Source organism: Podarcis pityusensis, assembly GCF_964106645.2.
Source record: "Podarcis pityusensis genome assembly, chromosome: 9".
Taxonomy (NCBI): Eukaryota; Metazoa; Chordata; class Lepidosauria; order Squamata; family Lacertidae; genus Podarcis; species Podarcis pityusensis.
The window spans coordinates 54,887,075-54,906,532 of NC_138034.1; the positions used below are offsets into that span (position 1 = coordinate 54,887,075).

At 41.7% G+C, this 19,458-nt stretch overlaps 2 protein-coding genes across 4 annotated transcripts in view; one reads left to right on the top strand and one right to left on the bottom strand.

Moving 5' to 3' along the window:
* Positions 1-670: 670 nt before the first annotated feature.
* INTS12 (integrator complex subunit 12) lies at positions 671-11,499 on the top strand (the record flags this gene model as incomplete). Of its 2 annotated transcripts, none has more annotated exons than XM_081020335.1 (6): positions 671-820; positions 1,859-2,011; positions 3,161-3,351; positions 7,090-7,249; positions 8,803-8,955; positions 10,684-11,499. In XM_081020335.1, 6 exons carry the CDS (start codon positions 671-673, stop codon positions 11,260-11,262), a joined length of 1,386 nt encoding a protein of 461 aa, XP_080876461.1. In that variant the 3' UTR covers positions 11,263-11,499. The 2 variants fall into 2 exon arrangements, with proteins under 2 accessions (XP_080876461.1, XP_080876462.1); XM_081020336.1 differs by having other exon boundaries at positions 3,164-3,351.
* Positions 11,500-13,709: 2,210 nt separating this feature from the next.
* ARHGEF38 (Rho guanine nucleotide exchange factor 38) overlaps positions 13,710-19,458 on the bottom strand; it is a 57,353-nt gene continuing 51,604 nt past the window's right edge. Inside the window, exons 13-14 of one of the 2 annotated variants that reach the window (XM_081020291.1) lie at positions 19,093-19,358; positions 13,710-17,288 (exon numbers count right to left, since the gene is read on the bottom strand). In XM_081020291.1, the coding sequence (XP_080876417.1) occupies positions 17,103-17,288; positions 19,093-19,358 (452 nt within the window). In that variant the 3' untranslated portion in view covers positions 13,710-17,102. Of the gene's footprint in view, positions 17,289-19,083; positions 19,359-19,458 lie in introns of both variants that reach the window. The other variant, XM_081020290.1, reaches the window with a different exon arrangement.

Below are 19,458 nucleotides of genomic sequence, written 5' to 3' on the forward strand. Positions count from 1 at the left end.
GGAGACGATTGGTGACTTTGGCAACACCTGCGATTGGCAGTGCAGTGTCAGGCGGGTGTGTGATTTTCGGCAATCCCCCCTCCCAAAAAAAGCTCAACAACTCTGGGCAATCTCCCCCCATTTTCTTTATTTGGAGTCCCCAAAAATAGGTGTCTTATACACAGGGGCGTGTTATACACTGAAAAAAACGGTAGTATAGCTTGAGACCAGAACAGTGTGGGGCTTGCCCCAGATATGACTTTAGTCTATGGAACTTGCACTGTTAGAGATGCTAAATAACCCTAAATAACACTTAGTGTGGTGGCATCTACACTTTGAAACTGCTCACCTATAAACACCAGACAGGCGCCTTCACTGTAATCTTGTTTTATTTTCTGTAAATTGGTTAGAGGTTTTATTTACAATCAAGAAGTAAATACATTGTTTTAAAGAAAATAATTATAAGCTGCAACTTTCTTGAGTAACTTGAGTTAGTTACTGGGACTGTGTCAGATTCAAAAGTCTTGCAACCTATATTCTAAATGCACAGTATTATTTCCAGAAACTGTTTTATTTTTGCTAAGAATAAGGTGACAGATTTCCTCTTAAGAAACTTGTACTTTTCGAGGGGGGCATATATTTGTTTAAAGTTCTGTTCTTTCATTATTTATTTTCATTTAAAGAAACTGCTATGGCTGCTACTCTGAACTTGGAGCTAGACCCCATATTCCTGAAAGCTCTGGGCTTTCTGCATTCAAAGAGCAAGGATTCAGCTGAAAAGCTAAAAGCTCTACTGGATGAATCTTTGTCTAGGGGGATTGACTATCGCCCATCACAGAAGGTACTGGAGTGAATGAATGAAATGTGTTCGATATATTTGTGCTATATATAACTTCTGAAATGGGAGGCTCTTTCCTATTACTTGAGGAAGCAAGTAAGAATTGAAAAGAACTTCAAAAATAATCAGTATCTACTTTTATTTGTCCATACATTTGCATTCTGATCCAGTACATGTATATTCAGAGGTGAGCCCCACTGGGTTCAACGGGCTTATTTCTTGTTAAGACTGCTTGGGACTTAGAATCCTATTCCGAATATTAGAAATCAATGAAAAATAGAATTTGTAGCCGGTGAGCAGAATGTGGCTCAAGTAAGTAAGGAGCGGTGGTGGTGCTATGAGTCATGTTTCAGGTTCTTTAAAGCACAGGAACAAGAACGGTTATAACAGACCTACCAGATTTCTTTCATCTGGGCTCCAGAAGGCCATTTTAATGGTTCTGATGTTTTGCTACTGCCATCAGCATTGTTACTTGTTCCTTCACTAGTAAAGGGTTGGCCAGTGGGTAAGTTCTGCTTAGCCTTTGTAGTACCACGAGTGATAGATTGACCTGGTAGCTGATCTCATTGTTGATTTGGGATGTAAAGATAAAACCTGATAGCAGGGGAGAGAGAAGTTCTGTCTTGCATAGTAGAAGTGCTGGCATTACTATCAAAATGGCCCAGATCCTTAGCATACACAGGCTGCTGCCATCTTCTACTTAAATAATTTTGTGTAGGATTGGCGTGTAAGTGACTGAACCGAAAAACCCCTGCTGCTTTTAAAATGCCTATACTATCTGTATTAAAGAATCTCAATTTCCTCTGCTTGCTTTGGCACTTTAGGGCAGGGGTAGCCAACATGGTGCCCCCTGGATGTTATGTATGGCAGTTCCCATCCTCCTTGACAACTGGCTGTGCTGGCAGGGGAAAATGGTATTTGGGGTTGGGGTAACATTTTAAGCTTTGTCACCTCTCAAAGTGAAAACATCATTGTTTTGATCTCAGCATAGCGACTATATCTAATATTACCATTAATACGTTATTGTTATGCTTTATACAGGAGGTAGATCAGCCCAAAGTATCTATTACAAAACCAGTTTCTGTTAAGCAAGAGCCTAAGGCTTCCTCAAACCTTCCTTCAGGTAGCAATAATGGCAAGCCCATTGCGGCCGAAAAGGTGAAAAAAGAAGCGGAGAAGAGGTCTGCTGATAAAGTAAGTTCTACTGCTACATGTAAAGCATTATTTGGATAGGAATTTAAAGGGTTACATATTTGTATTTGCAAAAACTGACTCTTTATTATTTCTTGCTTTGGGGGTGGTATTAATCCTTGTGTATGAATGTGTTCTGCTTTGCTAGCTGTGTCCTCTCCATAGTTAATTGCTCACTTCTTTCAAGAGTAGGAGCTGTGTGCTTTCTCTTCTATGCAGATTGTTTAGTTTTCAAAGGGTGCCCTTTTCCTTGTCTACAAATTCCTTAGCAGCTTTCCAGTGCTGCAGGCTGACAAGCAAGCATGATAATTTTGCTTGGGCTTTGTTTATTTTGCCTCGCTTGCAATCTCACTTTACCCACCACTGTTTTTGACTGCATGACAGCAGGGCTTCTATTTAATGCAAGGCTGTAATTAAATCTAGCTGGTGCTAGCATGGAAATTAAGAGTAAGAATGATGGGCCTGGGAGCATCTTAGTTCAGCCATGAAGTTGCTTGGGTAGCCTTAGATTAACCACTACCTCTCAGCCTCAACAAACTTGCCCCATTTATAATATGAGGTAAGAATACTGGTGTTCCATGCATACCACGGTAACAAACAGGTATAGAGGGTCCTTGTAGGAATGAAGTGCTCTTAATAAATCAGGAAAATCACTTTTAGTATTCATAAGTAAGAATTCATTTCATTTTAAGGGATCTACAAACTTGGTAAGGCATTTAATCCAGAAGATTATGAATAATACACCTGATCTTCAGATGATCCATTCTGCTTCACATTATTGGTAATGGAGTAAGATCAGAGTAATACTAAACTATGAATCTGCTGGAAGAAAAAGCCTGAGGCACTTTTTCCAAATGCTTTAAGCAACAACAGCAAACTACTTTGACTTCAATGTGCCAGTACACTTTGGTTCCTTTCATAGTGGCGATAAATACGTTTATCAGTATTACTGGACTTCTTTAATTTTCAGAGCACCTCACATTCTACATAATTTGGAGATATGGGGGGAAAGGTTATGTTAACGAATGTAATGCATTCTGTAAATTTTGTGTTATGCAATGAACATGCTTTCTTTCAATTATAAACTGATTTCCTATTTACTTGCTCGAAGCTTTCATGTTTTCACCATCGCTGTGTGTATATATCATTCAGCAGATAAAGCTGGAAAGCAGTGAAGGAGTTGACATGCCAAAGAAACCAAGACTAGAAAAGCCAGAGGCTCGTTCATCTCCAATCACAGTACAGACTAGCAAGGATTTGGCCATGGCAGACCTTTCAAGTTTCGAAGAAACTAGTGCTGATGATTTTGCCATGGAGATGGGTTTGGCTTGTGTTGTTTGCCGGTGAGTATGAGAAAATTTGGCAATTGCAGCAGATTTATAGGATGTAATTGACCATTTTGTTGTCAATTCTAAATAGTCACTTTTCTTTATAAGCCAAGCGGTAATTTCTAATAGGATTTTCCCATGGTTCATGAGACCTAAAATTTAAACAATAAATTATGTCTGTAGTTTTCAGACTAGCAGCCCAAGCTTGTGCATGCTCACTTGTAGGTAAATATCACTGAGTAAAAAAGGATTTACTCCCAGGTAAGCAGGTATAAGAATGTAGCCTTAATTCACTTTGTTGTTGTTGTGTTCGTGGTTGGTGAGTGTTTTGTGGACATGCATAGGTTTTGTCTTTAAGCATATGGGTATTCAGGTCTAACTGAATGTTCATGCTGCTGTTTTAATGCGGTATGAGAAACAGGTTCACATTGCACAGCAGTATATTGCAGATTTATTAAGTTAATGGGGAAAAAAGAAATATTTGGTTCAAAATCTGTCCCCTACTGCAGCTCCTAATATCGTAGTCGCTTGGGGTTTGCAGAAGATGCCTTTGTGTAATGCACTGCATATCTATGCAACTTGAAAATCTTAAAATCTCAGTTCTCAGGTATCTTTCAGATATTAAAGACTTTTGACTTCACCAAGCAAAGGAATAGGGCTGTGTTCAGTCTTCAAATTGCTCGCTTCAGAAGTTCACCCTAAGTAATCTCATTGAATTCTAGGTTACTTCTCTTGAGTAAATACGACTGAAGGGGGGGGTGGCAACCTGGGCTTAGACAATTGTTGAATTTAACTTTATGTATGCATATATGCTAACCAGTGGCATGAAACTGTCAGTAGTAGAATAAGTATAAGTATAAAAACAATGGTAGTCTGTAGGGAGACCTTAAATAGCTGTTCTGCTTAACAAATATTGTTAAGCCACTGTCTGGTTTCCAAGTGTAACTAAATATTCAAAAGCAAAATGTTCTGTGTGATTTGCAAGTGACACTTCAATCCTGTCAAAATAGAGGATTTATTAGGGAGAAACCTATATACCTTTTCAAGAACTCTTCTATATCATACCATATATATTAATGTTACTGTGTTTTATTTAAGGCATCAAACTCTTTCAACTGTTTCCATTTCAAACCAGCTTAAAATGAAAGTTGGTTTTGACCATTTTTGTCACACAAAGTTTTTATGTTTCATTTGGCGTGGAATTTTTAAAATCTCACCACAGTTATTATTTTATAGATTTAAAATATGAAAGTATGTGTCATATAGTTGGAAGATCTTAAAATTTTGTGATCCAGTTTATTTTTTTATTTTTTTAAGAAACTGTAGCTGCTCTATTTAGCAGTCAAGGCTGTAAATCCTTAGCACATTTCCTAGGAAGTAAGCTCAGCCTGCTTAGAATCACGCTGCACATACTCCAGAACTGGCACAAGATTTTTCTGATTTGTTTTCAAATTAGCCCACCTTTTAAAAAAAGCTGTTTCTGAAGCCATCTGAATATTATCTTCTGTCTTCATTTTCCTGTTAAATAAAGGAATAGCGTATTTCTCTTACCACATGCACCTGCAAATAGAGTTTCCATGGTTACCTATGTACCTGTACCATGGGGATATGTGCCAGAGCAGCTTAGAAGTAACCTGATTTGTCATCTAAAAGTAGTAACGGTTTGGGAAATTGTGTTTGGCTGACTCCAAGCCATATTTCCCTTAACATATAGTCTCTAAATTGTCATTTATATATTTTTCCAAGAGAAGAACCACCTCCCCTGACATAGTAGTAACGTTTTAACTGTTAAAAACATAGCACCTTGACTACTTTGATCAAAGCTGCTGCTAGAATTATCCCATTTTGCATAACAATACATTAGGATAATGCCTTTTAATTCTGTATGCCTCCTTTCCCCCTTTACATCCTGTGCAAACTTCCTGGGTGACATCTAGCAGCGGGCAGACTTCCACTCACAGAGAGGGACTTCTTTTCCTCTTTGTCACATTTTAGGTCCCTGTATGTCCCCAAAATCTGCTCCAGCTGGTTGGGGGTGACCCAGGAGCAGATTTGGGGGCCTGCAGGAGGCAACAAAGGGAAGAAGAGAAAGGGGAAGTACTGTTGTGCAAGATGGAGTCTGTTGCACAGTCTTGCTCACATTGTTGTCTCTCACTGTTTCTTTTTGGAGGTCTTCTTTTTTAATCTGTCATTATTCTAAGATTTGGCTCTTCTTCCACAACTAAATCAGTTTTTTGTTGTAATTGGGCTCTCCTTGCTCTAATGTCTTCCATTATCTAAATGGACTGGATCCAGTCTTCAAACTGTATAACTTGTGTTGACAGTTTGGACAGTTTTCTTTCCAGTTAGATTTACATAACTCAGATAGTAGCAGTCAGCACTGAATACAAGAGTAATAAAATAAGAATTAGTCATGATAGTAATAGTTCAGTTTCTATCTTACTTTGCCGCTTTGGAAACAGCTGACCTTGGTACAGATACTTCAAGGACTGCTTGATATGACTCTGGGCTCAAGGCCAAACCTGCTTTGGGGAAAGAATATATTTCTCTCCCCCTCCCCCTTTTTTTTATTATGAGGAAATCAAAATAGCTATACTTTTTATATAAATGATTTGGTAGCATAATAGCACATCTAGAGTGGATAAAGTCTGCCACATAGATCTGGAGATTTTTGTGAAGGGTATCTTCCAAAAAAATTTTTTTTAAGGAACCCTTTGTAACTTCCTTATTTTTTGGCAGAATTGGATGAAATTTGCAGACATCCTGAGGACTTTTATGGAAGACTCAATCTATCCTAGTATTTTATGGGCAATTTGTATGAAACCATCTTAAATGAGAGAGGTACCCATTGGTAATAAACCAAGTATATCTAGTGCTTTTCATACTACACAGCTTTTTAAACTTGATTTTTTGGGGAGAGGTGAAAAGTAAAGAGAATCATTTTCTTCCCGGTGGCTTTGTGGGCAGCAATTCATTACTAGTGTATCTAGGTACACAGAGTGAGCAAAATGTTTTGAGTTAGGGAGCAGGCTGGCACTGGCAAGTTTCCTCCTTTTGTACAGAAACAGGCTTGCCAGGGCATATCCTGTTCTCTGAGGAAAGATCCTATAATCCTTAGCTTTTTCGCCTCATACCCACTTTTAGATGGTTTAGGTTCCTCAGAGTTGGGGCCATCTTCTGAATGTAGGCTTCATTGTAATGCACATGGATGTTGTTCTGCTGAGAAGTATTAAGAATAGCCCTTTGGAGGCAGCTTTGCAAACACCCAGACTCTGTTTTGAGAGGAAATGTTAGCTGTTTGACAGTGGAACGGACTCTCCTCCCCCCACTCGTGAGGTGGTGGACTCTGCTTCCTTGGAGGTTTGGATGGCCATTTGTCATGTATGATTTAGTTGAGATTCCTGCATCGAAGGGGGTTGAACTAGATCAGGAGTCAGCAAACTTTTTCAGCAGGGGGCTGGTCCACTGTCCCTCAGACCTTGTGGGGGACTGGACTATATTTTGAAGGGAAAAAATGAACGAATTCCTATGCCCAACAAATAACCCAGAGATGCATCTTAAATAAAAGGACACATTCTACTCATGTAAAAACACGCCGACTCCTGGACCGTCCGCGGGCCGGATTGAGAAGGCGATTGGGCCAGATCCGGCCCCCAGGCCTTAGTTTGGCTACCCATGGACTAGATGAACCTCAGGGTCCCTTCCAACTCTACAATTCTATGACTCTTGGGCCGTACATTTTGTGCTTTGCAGACAAATGACGGTTACTTCAGGAAATCCATTAGTAGAGTGCCAGGAATGTCATAATCTCTACCATCAAGATTGCCATAAACCTCAAGTGACAGACAAAGAAGTGAATGATCCTCGCCTAGTGTGGTATTGTGCTCGATGTACCAGACAAATGAAAAAAATGGTAAGAAGTTTCCCCCCTTAGAATAATTGATAGCATGCACTGAGCCACTAATTGGGTTCTTTAAGTAAGGAATTTCTTGACTAAATATAAAAAGGGGAATTAGAAGGGAGGAGGGTTGATGGAATACATTTCCCCCCTATATTGATTTATTGTCAAGTAAGAAATGCCTTAATAAATAGTTATATATGCTTTTTGAAGTCTGCTGGTGTATTTTTAGCTGCTGCTGTATTGATTTTTATATCTTAATATTTCCCATGCCAAAGGTAGGTGTTTGGATTACAAAAAATGTAAAAGTCAGACAAGGTCATTGGAGCACGGGAAGAAGGAATCAGCTAAATGAATCAATAACCCCCTACTCTGTGCACTTATGTCCTGAATGAATTGCTCTCTGCAAATTATCTTTTAAGTAAGAGAAAGTAACAAATATTGGGCTACATTAACCATCTTTAGCTCCCGTAGAATCTTTATCTTTCATAGAAGATGAAAGGCTTCTGTTTCATTGCTTCTCTCTGGGGACATACCATTTTGCATGTTAATTGAAGATATGGGAAGAATATACAATTCCTGCAATTTTAAAAGTTGGTTAATAGAAGGAACATTTCAGTGTTAGAAAAAAATGCGCTTCTCGTAACTTTAATTAAAAAAAAAAAAAAACCATGAAAGAATCACTCAAATTACAGATAAACTCCTGTATCTTACTTTTAAAATCATATAATACTTAGCTTAGATGCTAATGTCCACTTCAGCAATTGATTGAGGCTTCATTAATTGCTGTTTATGAAGCCATGAATGAGCTTTGGAGCTAAGAACTCATCCCCTTGCCCATTTTCTCCCTTCCATCACATACTAACTTTAGTGCAAAGATCCTGGCTTGCATTAGGACAGAGGTGCCAGTTACATCTGAACCAGCTTAGCATTAGGTTAACAAACCAGGAAACCATAATCTGAACTGTGCCATTGACTGATAAAACAGCAATATGACCTAGTCTGTTTAAAAAACAAGCAAACTTTGTAATGTTAAAAAATTTAAATGTTGACTTATTTCTTCCTAGATTGCACCAGCCAACAAATGTACTATTTGAAGGACCTCATCCTTTAATATGTTGGGATGGGGTGTTGACATTTGAATGGGAATTGCACTGCTCATTGCATTTGCTATTCTGCAATTAGGAATAAATTCATATAACCCTGTCTTTCTTATGACTTGTTTGACTTTTGTGATTGATGCCAAAAGAGCAAAACCAGACCTATTATTAGAATCCACCCCATACTAGTTTTCCAGTTCTGTTTCCTTTGACTAAATGCTTCCACCTTACCCACTTGTACTTTTTCCATTTTCCTTGCCATTCTTGCTGCTCTTTTCCCAAAGTTGAGTTCTTGATTTATGTGCCCATTCTCAAACCTTTTATTTCCATGCAGCTTAAAATTCCACACTCATTTTTGTTTCAACTGTTTCTCATGTCCAGTGATGAATATTTCCATTGACATTGCTAAGGCATTTCATTTTGTTTTTAATTCCATATAAAGAATGATAACATGTGTAATTTATACAGGCTCAGAAAACGCAGAAGCCTTCTCAGAAGCCAGCCCCTGCTGTAGTTTCAGTGGTTCCAGCTGTGAAAGACCCGCTGATAAAGAAACCAGAAATTAAACTAAAGATGGAGACAACGTCAACTTTCCTAGCTTTTAAGAGGACAGAAGTCAAGGTACAGTACATTTGTTTTGTGGAAAAAATAAGTTATTTTATTGTGTTTAGCACAGGTCTCCCCCCCCCCCCCAATATCACACAAACCTCATTAGAATCCAGAACTGAAGCACTTTTATTTTACACTACTAGTTTGTCCATAATTCTGAATGGGTGATAAAATATCTCTTCCATTTGGATAGCAGCCCTCAATAAAATACTGAATTCATCCTTTCTAATTTATAAGAATCATTTTGTGTTTGATTTGGTAGACTGAAGGGGTAATCTGCGTTTCTTCCGAGGCTTAGATAAGATGTAAGAATAATTTTGGCTGTTCTTTTCATCCCACTTGTGGGGAATGCAGATAGGTGGGAAGGGCCTAATTGATTTATACTGGAATTTATAAATCACTTTTCCACTTCAGACTGATATATAATAAAATAATTAAAATTCAGTTTTGAACAGTTGAAATAATAATTAAAACTAAAACTAGTCTTATCTCACTATCAGCTGAAGAAGTGATGAAAACAAGCCAGGGGGATAGCTCACAGAGACTGTAATAAAAGCCTTGGCTTCTGCTATTGGCTTTCTGGATTAGGAAGCTTTCCAAGGCTTAAGCTGACAAGCTCCAAGGCTGCACAGCTTCATTTTTTCCAAAGCTTAAGGGCATCGCTGGGCTTGCCCACCAGTAACTGAAACCTTACAGAATCCCTGTTTTGTTTAAGCTGAAATTAGTATGTAGGATTTTTGAACAAATGGAAAAGAGGACTTTTTAAGCCAATCTAATATTGTAGTGTAGCATAGTCAACATTGCAAATCAATTCAGACCTGGAGGCAGGGGGGAAAGATTTAATTTTCAAAGAGTTCTCTAATAACACGTGTAATTATTGACCCATTTCCAAATCAATCTGTTGGGAGTTTTAAGAAATGATCTTTAGAAACAAAGATCAAGAAGTTCAACATTGCCATGTTCTTATACAGCATCCATTCATTTCCATGGGAAATTGTGCAGCAGAATTCCTAGCTGATTGTGCCCAAAGTTTGTGCAAGTGTGATCTATGTTGAGCCAAAGTGTAGATGAGTTCTTTAGTAGGTTTTTCATGGTGATTGCCTTCCAAACAACTTGTCAGAAGCCTGGGCAAATATTTGCAAGGCATTGCAGACAGCCAACTTTACTGTCTATTAAGGCTAAATGGAAGCAATTCCCTTTTTCAAAACATGCAAAACAGATGAAGTCTGTATCTGGGAATTCACATTTGTTGTCCTGATAACAGCAATTTCAGGTAATAGAAAAATAGCCATGGATTATGTTTATCTTTTTAATTCCCAAGTGCTGAAGTTTCTTAGGTCCTGCAGGTTGTTTTGTCATTTTTACATCCGAGTGAAGGATCATTGTGCTTATTTAATTCTTAGGTAAAAATGTTGGTGTTGTCTTAACCTGGAGAATTAAGATATACCTGTCGCTTTGTGCCCTGTTTTTTTGATCAAGGTGATTTGGGATAGTACACTACTTCCTAGATTCTTCTGTTTCAGTGTATCTGAAGAAGCGTGCATGCACACAAAAGCTTATACCAAGAACGAACTTAACTGGTCTTTAAGGTGCTACTGGACATTTTTTTAATATATTACACTACTTCCTTGTTGATTTATTTTCTAATACCAAGAATGTGAAAAATATTATTCATGCTGGTCTGTGTTCTGCAAGGATCAGCTTTAACTAATGTGGAGTTTGTATTGGTCTTTATTTTAGACTTCGGCAGCTATTTCTGGTAACTCCAACAGTGCCAACGTTTCCTCCTCGTCAACCAGTGGCCTTACAGGATGGGCAGCTTTTGCAGCAAAAACATCCTCCGCAGGTCCATCAACAGCCAAGTTGGGATCCACAACCCAGAGTACTAGCAGCAAGCCAGCTACTGCCTCAAATAATCAAAAACCTGTGGGTTTGTCAGGGTTGGCGACAGCCAAAGCAGGGCTAGGCTCAAAAATAGCAACGCCTAACAGTGGCACAACCCCTGTTCCGTTTAAGCCCCTGCCCCCTCTCACGTTGGGAAAAACAGGTCTCTGTCGTTCAGTTAGCAGTGACAATGTAAGCAAAATAGGGCTCCCAAGTCCAAGCAGTTCAGCTCCAAGTATCAGCCAGGCTGCTGGTGGAAACGGAAGTGGTGGAACAGCAGGCAGCAGTGGGAGCAGCACCAGCAAAGCAAATGCAGAATCTGGCAATCAATCCCCTTCTCTGAAGGGTCCTACTTCTCAAGAATCACAACTCAACGCTATGAAAAGGTTACAGATGGTAAAGAAGAAAGCTGCTCAAAAGAAGCTAAAGAAATAATAGAAGTATCTGATGAAGTGCAAGCATGTCTCTGGGATCAGTTGAACAAGAGAGTAATAAAGTCCTATAATAAAAGCTACAATCAGATGTCTTTATTTGGTGGCAGCAGTTGTGCTTTGAAGTCGAAGCAGAATTGGATTTTCAGGTAATGCCATATTCTGAACCTGCTTTAGACCCGAAGCCTAAGAGTATGAACTATTTCTTTAAAATATTTCAATAAAAATATTGTTTGAAATATATGTGACTTAGCACTTTTCTCTATAATTCCTCTAAGAGGAGTTCATATAGGAGGGGAGGAGCTGTCTTAATGCCAGCTTTCCACACATTTTTGTGATTTTCACCGTGCAACAACAAGCCTTTCATTTTTGTGAACATCTCAGATTGCATGGGCAGTTATGTACCGATTGAGATTTATTTAAATGGTGGGCTACACTCACACCCAATGATGTGGCTTTCACATTACGACTTGCCTTCCCTCCTCACCCATACAGCCCCCTCCTGTGAGCATCCTTTACCTCCTCTTAAGTGTGGAGGCATCTTATAGAGTACGAAGGGGGTTGAGATTGAGAGAGCATAACCATTGGGAGGGCAGGCAGATGTCATCGCCTGATAAATAACTTTGTTTGAAGGTAAGGAAAATAAAAGTTTTTTTCAGATTTGTAGAGAAAGTGGAATAGGATGCTTGACAAGTGCAAGTCAACAGCTGTGTAAGAGGAGCAAGCACAAGAATGAAAAAAGGTGTACTTTGTTTTTTAAAGGTCCTGTCCTTTAATAGCAGCAATAAAAATGCATGCAAATGACTGCTGTCATAAAGTATTGAAACCTGTTTTTTGTTTTATGACACATGTCAAGATCCATGATTTGCAACAAAATGATCACCTAAGATAATCACAACACAGCAAGCATTTAGACAACAAATATTTGTAAAAATACATTTTATTAAAAGCAAATACCGTATTACTCTGAGTCACAGACATTGCTGTAGTTTAAATTCACAGTAATAAATCTCTAGTCATACAGGCTTTGTCCCAATAATATTTGCTGTAGAAGGAGCTAAGCTTTTCATTTGTGTTTTGATGAACACTTTTGAATGCAAAGGCATTCTTTAGGATTATAATTGAGATCACAAAAAGATGGTAATATAAACATTCGTGAAAGGAATAAGTAAAGATAGTGTTTGGCCTAGATTCTTTGTGTGCCATCAGAATAAGAAGGTGTATATGCAGACATTGGTTTACCAAAGACAGGCGTGAATATCCATAACAATATTTTGATGGCAATCAGCTCTGATTGAAATGAATAGTGCTTCACACAATGCATTCCATGAGCAATTGCTGCACAAGCACCTTTCAACTGCAGGGTTATTATTTTTTATTATTTTTGCTTTAGCTTTGCTCCTATTCAGCTGAATGAGGCTCCCAATTGTTCAGTTAATTTGATTCTTGATCCTCAAGAATAAACTAAAATACAGTTACACTTCAGACACGACCACAGTTCAGATTGACCAACTGTGTTCCTACCATGATCCCAGTTATTTAGGCTGTTGATGCTATTAGGGTTGCCAGATCCAGACTCAGACAGCTCCTCTGCATTCAAATTACATAGAAAGGCAAACTTTGTTTTTCCGTATGTAATTTGCTGTCGTGATGAAACAACGTGTAACAGAATTTGTATTTCTTTACTACTGCTTAGCAGGGGTGGGCAACCTAAGGCCCATGGGCCACAAGCAGCCCACAGGAGTTGTTTTACAGGCCCACAAGCCACCCCAGAAACGAGCCACCCGCTCAGCAAGTTCCCGCACGCTGCGCTAAACCAGTGTGGTCCGGGGACTCATTTCCACGGCGCCAGAAACTGTGTGCGCAGACAACGGAAATTGCGTGCCCATTATCTGGCCCACGGAGGGGGCTCCACAGCAGTGAACCGGCCCAGGCAAGGTAAACCTTGCTGACCCCTGGCCTGTAGCACAGTAATCCCCAAAGAGTCTACACGCTGAATCTGCAGTTATTTGCTGAATTCATCTGCTTTTATAAGAAAATAAAAACGTTCAACTAGGTATACTATATGGTATGTTTCATGCAAGCCCATCATAAGAGTGAATTCTTGAAACATAAACACATTCTAGACTCCATTGTCCGTGGTTGGCAACCAACTCCTTATGATTCTCCTTGAATGAAATTGAGTTAGAATAGAATCCCTTATGCATCTTTAACAAATCTATCTGAAACAACTGTCCTTCATTCCTCCTTAATCTGACACCCAGTAGGTAAAGGCACATTCAATGACTTGTGGATCTTTAAGATAAGATAAGATAAGATAAATTTATTGTCATTGTCCGTATATACACAGTATACACAACAACGAAAATCAAACACCCACCCAAAGACCGGGTTCACATACACATTTGCACGTATCTCCAACACTCTCATCCTATTCAGACATATTTTATTTCTGGCTTGAGCTAAACATTTTTAACATGACAAGTGCCTGGAAACTAGAGACTTTAAATATCATATTTCAACACCTCAAAAATGAAATCCTGAAAATAACTCTCTGTCACAGATAACATTTATACCCTTTCAGGGTCTCAAAAACCCCCGCCGATAAATACAATAAAAACAATATCAAATTGTCGGCCCAACTGTTTCTTCTTGGCCTCCAGAGCTTCATCAGTGTGTGAGTTCAGTCCTTTGCACACCGTTCAGCGGCTGCTGGAGGAAGGGAAAACTGCTTCATCCCATTTTGAAATGTAAAGCATACCATAAGCAGTGCGGGGAGCCTTTCAGCAAAGGAATGCTTTCTTCATTACGAACCATTTGGTATATAAACAAAAGACAGTGCAACAGATAAGGGTAGTCAACTCAACCACATAGGGCTTTTAAGCTTCATAATCCCCATTAAGATTCAGAAAAGCGGGACAGCAACAAGCAGATACTTCATTCCACCCCCATTTCTCAATTTGAAAGACAGGTAGCATTACTTATAAAGCCATGTTTGTTTTCTAGTCTGCTGAATTTCACTGTCACTGCAAAAACATTGGTGTGAGTGTTCTGTTTATTACAGAAACTGCAAATGCTTAAATGCATGATAGGCTTTCCCCTGGGCAGCCTTCCGTGTGTGTTAAGAGACAACAGACACACTTAGTAAAAAATAATAATTTTTAAAAGCCCAAATCCAAAACTCTTTTAGGGGCCCAATGTATTCCTTCTTATCACAAGGCAATCAAATTGGTGCCATGCACTAAATGTCTGGAATACTTATCCTCTGCCCTGTTGCAGGCACATTAAATAGGGCACTAGGGATGTTTATAGCCCAATCCTGAGCACATTTACTTAGAAGCACATCTACATTCAATGGCACTTACTCCCGCCATTAAGTGTGTTTAGATTTCCAGCTGTACAGAAAATCCTAGGCATGTCTACTCAAAGGTAAGTCCCACGGTGTTCAATGGGTCTTTCTCCCAGCTAAATTCACATAGGAACGTGGCACTGAATACTTCTCCAGCAAAAATAACAGGTATAGGTGAGGGAACTTCATAATTTTATTTTGTACATTTTACTTTTATTTCAGAGATAAAAAGGGCACGTGCTACTTCTGCACTACCCCTAGCTAATTTTTTTTGAAAAGTCTACTTGGGATGCAGTAAGCAACTTGCTGCAAACCATCAGAATCAAGCTAGTGTGGAAGACATAATTTTTTTGTGGGATTCCCCTCCGCCCCACACCAAGCTGCATCTCCTTAGATTTTAACCATTTCTTGGAGATTGCAAGACAACTCTGGGGGAAGAGCTAGGCCAGGGGTTGGGGACCTGCGGTCCTTCAGATATTTTTGGAGTTAAACTCCTATTAGCCCCAACCATTACAGCCAATTGTCATGGATCTTGGGAGTTGTAGATCAGCTACACCTGGAGTGCAACAAGTTCCCCTTATCCAGGTTAGGCTGAGAAATACTATTGGCCAAGGACCCCTGGTGAATCTCATATATGAGTTAATGCAATCTTCATCAGCCTAGTGCACACCCACCAGCCCTAGCTAGGATGAGAGCAGGCTGGGGAAGACAGAGTTGTTGACCTCAAATCACGGTGCTTGCTCTTATGTGGATGTGACATAGATGATTATTTACTTAGTAATTCATTGCATTTATATCCCACCTTTTTCTCCAAGGAGCACAAGGTGGCATGTGTTAGGTTCTTTCCCACCTAATTTAATCCCCACAACCTCAAGGACTAGCTGGGTGACGAAAAATGAAGAGAGGTACCAGCTTGCGTACCCTCTAGAGAGGAAGGGTCAGAGCACGGGACGACGACACTAAGGACAGGTCAGAAGATGAAGGTGGGGGGAGAATGGTGGGCCACTGAAGAAGCAACAGGCTTGAGCGAGAGGGAAGAGCCAAGGGCAGAAAGCAGTTCAGACTCAGCACTTGAAGCTCCCCGGGAGATTGCCTGCCCTACTGTGTTCGGTTGCCATCCCTGCTTATCTCCAAGGGCACAAAGAATTATGGCTGAACAAGGAGCAAGAATTCCCTCTCGCCGTGGTTTACATCTACGTGGGCAGCCTCCAGAGGAGGAGGGGTCTTGGGGGGGAAGTCAGAAGCAGAAACCGTCTGTCCTGGCCAGAGGCGTAGGAAGGGGGCAAGGGGGGCAGATCGCCCTGGGTGTCATCACTGAGGGGGGTAACATTTGGTGCGCTGCCTGCCCGCAACTCCCAAGTCTACCCTGGGCCATTTGGGGGAAGCGGGGAGCTGCGCAGCTTTGCCTTCATTTTGACAGCTTGGGGGAGGCTTGGGAGTCGTAGGCGGGCGGTACGCCCAGGGGTGACATTCAGCGCACTGCCCACCTGCGACTCCCAAGACTACCCCAAGCCATTGATGGGGGGGGGTTGCCAAAAGAAATTCCACGCTGGGTACCTCCTGACCTTGCTACGCCTCTGGTCCTGGCAACTGCGCTATGGAAGCTGGCCCTGCCTTGAAGCTTCTCTGCCTTGTTTGCTGTTTTCTTGTTTGAAGAATTAAACTCATCTCTGTGCTTGAGTGCTGACCTGTGTCCGAGCCAGCCTGTTCACGGGTGATCGAAGTCCTTGCAGGGGACATCAGGACCAGGGGCAAGATGGCGGGGTGGGAGCAGGAACAGGGGTCCAGAAGCCAGGAAGCCAAGAGTCCAAGGGTCAGAGAGCTGGGAATCAAGAAGCCAAGGGTCCGAGGGTCAGGAAGCAAGGAGTCAAGAAGCCGAGGTTCAAGGATCAGGAAGCAAGAAGCCAAACACAGCAAGGCAGGGAGTGTGTTGCTGTGGCAAAGAGCCGAAGGGAAATGCTGACCTTATATCCCTTCCCAGCTCTTGCCATCAGGTGCTTGCCATCAGGTGCATTGGCCTCAGCTGTGAGGCCATGCCTCACCTCTTCAGAACAAGCTTAGGAAGGCCCCAGTCCTGCAAAGTCCTATCAATCACAGGGCCTGGCTCCTGCACGCACACCTGACACAGCCCTGATGCACAACAACCCTTTGAGGTAGATTTGGCTGAAAGGCAGTGACTGGCCCAAGGACGCTCAATGAGCGACTGGGGATTTGAACCCTGGTCTCTCCAGGTCCTAGTCAGACATTCTAACCACGTTGCCACACTGGCTCTCCATACACCAGGGGAGATTCCAACAAAAGCAGTGTGGCAAAGAGAAAGGATGCAAGCAATTCAGGACAATGACTGGAAACAGTTTTTTCTTTGTTTTAAATACCTCCTTCATAAGTTCTTCAGCTCTTGATTTACAAACGAACTTTTGAGCAGACCAGAGCAAAACGGAAGACTTTTGCCTCTGACGTTTCAGAGAATTAGGTGTTGTAAGTATTTCCGATGTTTACGCGTAAGTCATCTTCCCAAGGTAATTTGCTGGCACGTATCCCTTTTGTCCTTTCGCTTCTGCTAACCACCATTCCTTGTTGCCGCTCAGGTCAGAAAAACGAAGGATCCGAACTCGCTGGTACTCTTGAAGGCTGAGCTCCTGGTGGCTCCTTGCTTGAAATGCATGAACCGCATAAAATGTCTGAGAGGGAGAAACAAAAGAGAAAATGTCTTTTCGGTCCTAGCTGCTCTTTCAACATACAATGGCTACATACACACATCAAAAGCACATAGCTCCCCCCAAAGAATCTCAGGGACTGTCATTTATTAGGGGTGCTGTGAGGGCTGGACTGCAGTTCTCAGGATCCTTTGAGGAAAGCCATGTGCTTTAAATGTATGGTATGTATACACCACCAATGGGAAAGGTGGCAGGTCAGTGGGAGAGCATCTGCTAGTCATGCAGAAGGTCACAGGTATGGCTGGTAATGTCTCCTGTCAGAAACCTGGGATATAAGCAACTCTTACGTGCTATGGTGACATGCAGCACTCCTTCTATAAACACAAGCGAGTTTGCAAACCAGAGGCAGCCAATGTGATGTCATCCAGATGTTGCCAAATTACAAATATTGGATGTCCTGTCAACCCCAGGCAGAATGGCCAACATCTGGAGGGCACCCCACTGGCTACCCTTGATGCAGAAAGGCAAACAGCAGGCAAGAGGGAACTTCTTATTTTTCTTATTTGCTGCTTACATTTCTAGCCTGTCTGTCCTCCCAAGGTGGCACCTGTGCTAGGCTATCAGCTGGATAGCTCAGTTGGCTAGAGCCTGGTGCCAAAGTTGTAGGTTTGATCCCCCATATGGGACAGCTGCATATTCCTGCAGTGCAGTGGGTTGTACTAGATGATCCTCAGTCCCATTATTCTCAAATCCAGGTGGGCAGCCTCAGAGTTCCTAGTTCAGAAACTGGGCAGCATGATAGGGCCTCACAGTTTCCAGAAGCACCACTTCACAACTTTAGACTATTTCCTATGGGCTGCTGCTAAGTTTGACATAGGTAAAGGTAAAGGGACCCCTGACCATTAGGTCCAGTCGTGACCGACTCTGGGGTTGCGGTGCTCATCTCTCTTTATTGGCTGAGGGAGCCGGTGTACAGCTTCCGGGTCATGTGGCCAGCATGACTAAGCCGCTTCTGGCGAACCAGAGCAGCGCACGGAAACGCCGTTTAGCTTCCCGCCAGAGCAGTACCTATTTATCTACTTACACTTTGTGCTTTCAAACTGCTAGGTTGGCAGGAGCAGGGACCGAGCAACAGGAGCTCACCCCATCACGGGGATTCGAACCGCCAACCTTCTGATCGGCAAGCCCTAGGCACTGTGGTTTAACCCACAGTGCCACCCGCATCCCTCTAAGTTTGACATAGTCTTCTTCAAATCTAAAGCTTCCTTTGACATGCTCTTCCTCTCACCACAGCAAGGGACAACAGAAAAAAAAACTTTCTGACAGTAAGAGCTGTTCGACAGTGGAATGGTCTCCCTCAGGAGGTTGGGGACTTTCCTTCTTTGGAGGCTTTTAAGCAGAGCTTGGGTGGCCATCTGTCATGGATGCTTTAGCTGACATTGCTGCATTGCAGGTGGTTGGACTCTATGCATTCTATGATGCTATAATACTATGACCTTTGGACAGGTCTTTGGGCAAAGTAGGACCAACTGACTTACACTGTCTAGCTTAGCATTATTCACACTGACTGGCAGCTGCTGTCTCTGGTTTTAGACGGGGCTCTCTCCAGTCTGAACTGGCAATGCCAGTGACTGAACCTCAGACCTTCTGCATATGAGATGGATGCTCTTCCACCAAGCCACACCCCTTCTGAAGATTCTCTGAGGGGGCCACCTCCTTGCCACTACTCATTTGTGTGTCTTCTCCTTGCTGCTCACACGCCTGGAGAGAACAGGTGAGAAAGCAGCTACAAGGAGGAGGGGAATGAAGGTGAACTCACGATGCTTACATCTTGGTCGTCCACTCCATAGAAGCAATCCACCTCTGTCCCATTAATAGTTGCCTTTTCACACAGGCTATTGTAGGAAGAGCTGCTTCCGCTTCTCTTGTGCTGCCCTGTGGGTTTTGTGCTGCCGTCATCCACTTGCCTCACGGAGACAAAAAGGCTGATGTTATCAAAGTCGCCGTCGCAGAAACTGGCATCTGAAGCCTCCTTTTGTGCCTTCGCTGGATTGTAGGGCTTCAGGAAGGAGGAGTAAACATATCCTTTTGAAACTAGGGAGGGAGGAGGAAAATTTAAAGAAATTAGGATGTGCTTCCCTGCTCCCTAGTCCTTCTGCCCTTCATAAAAAGCAAAGAAAGGCTTGCCACCAAT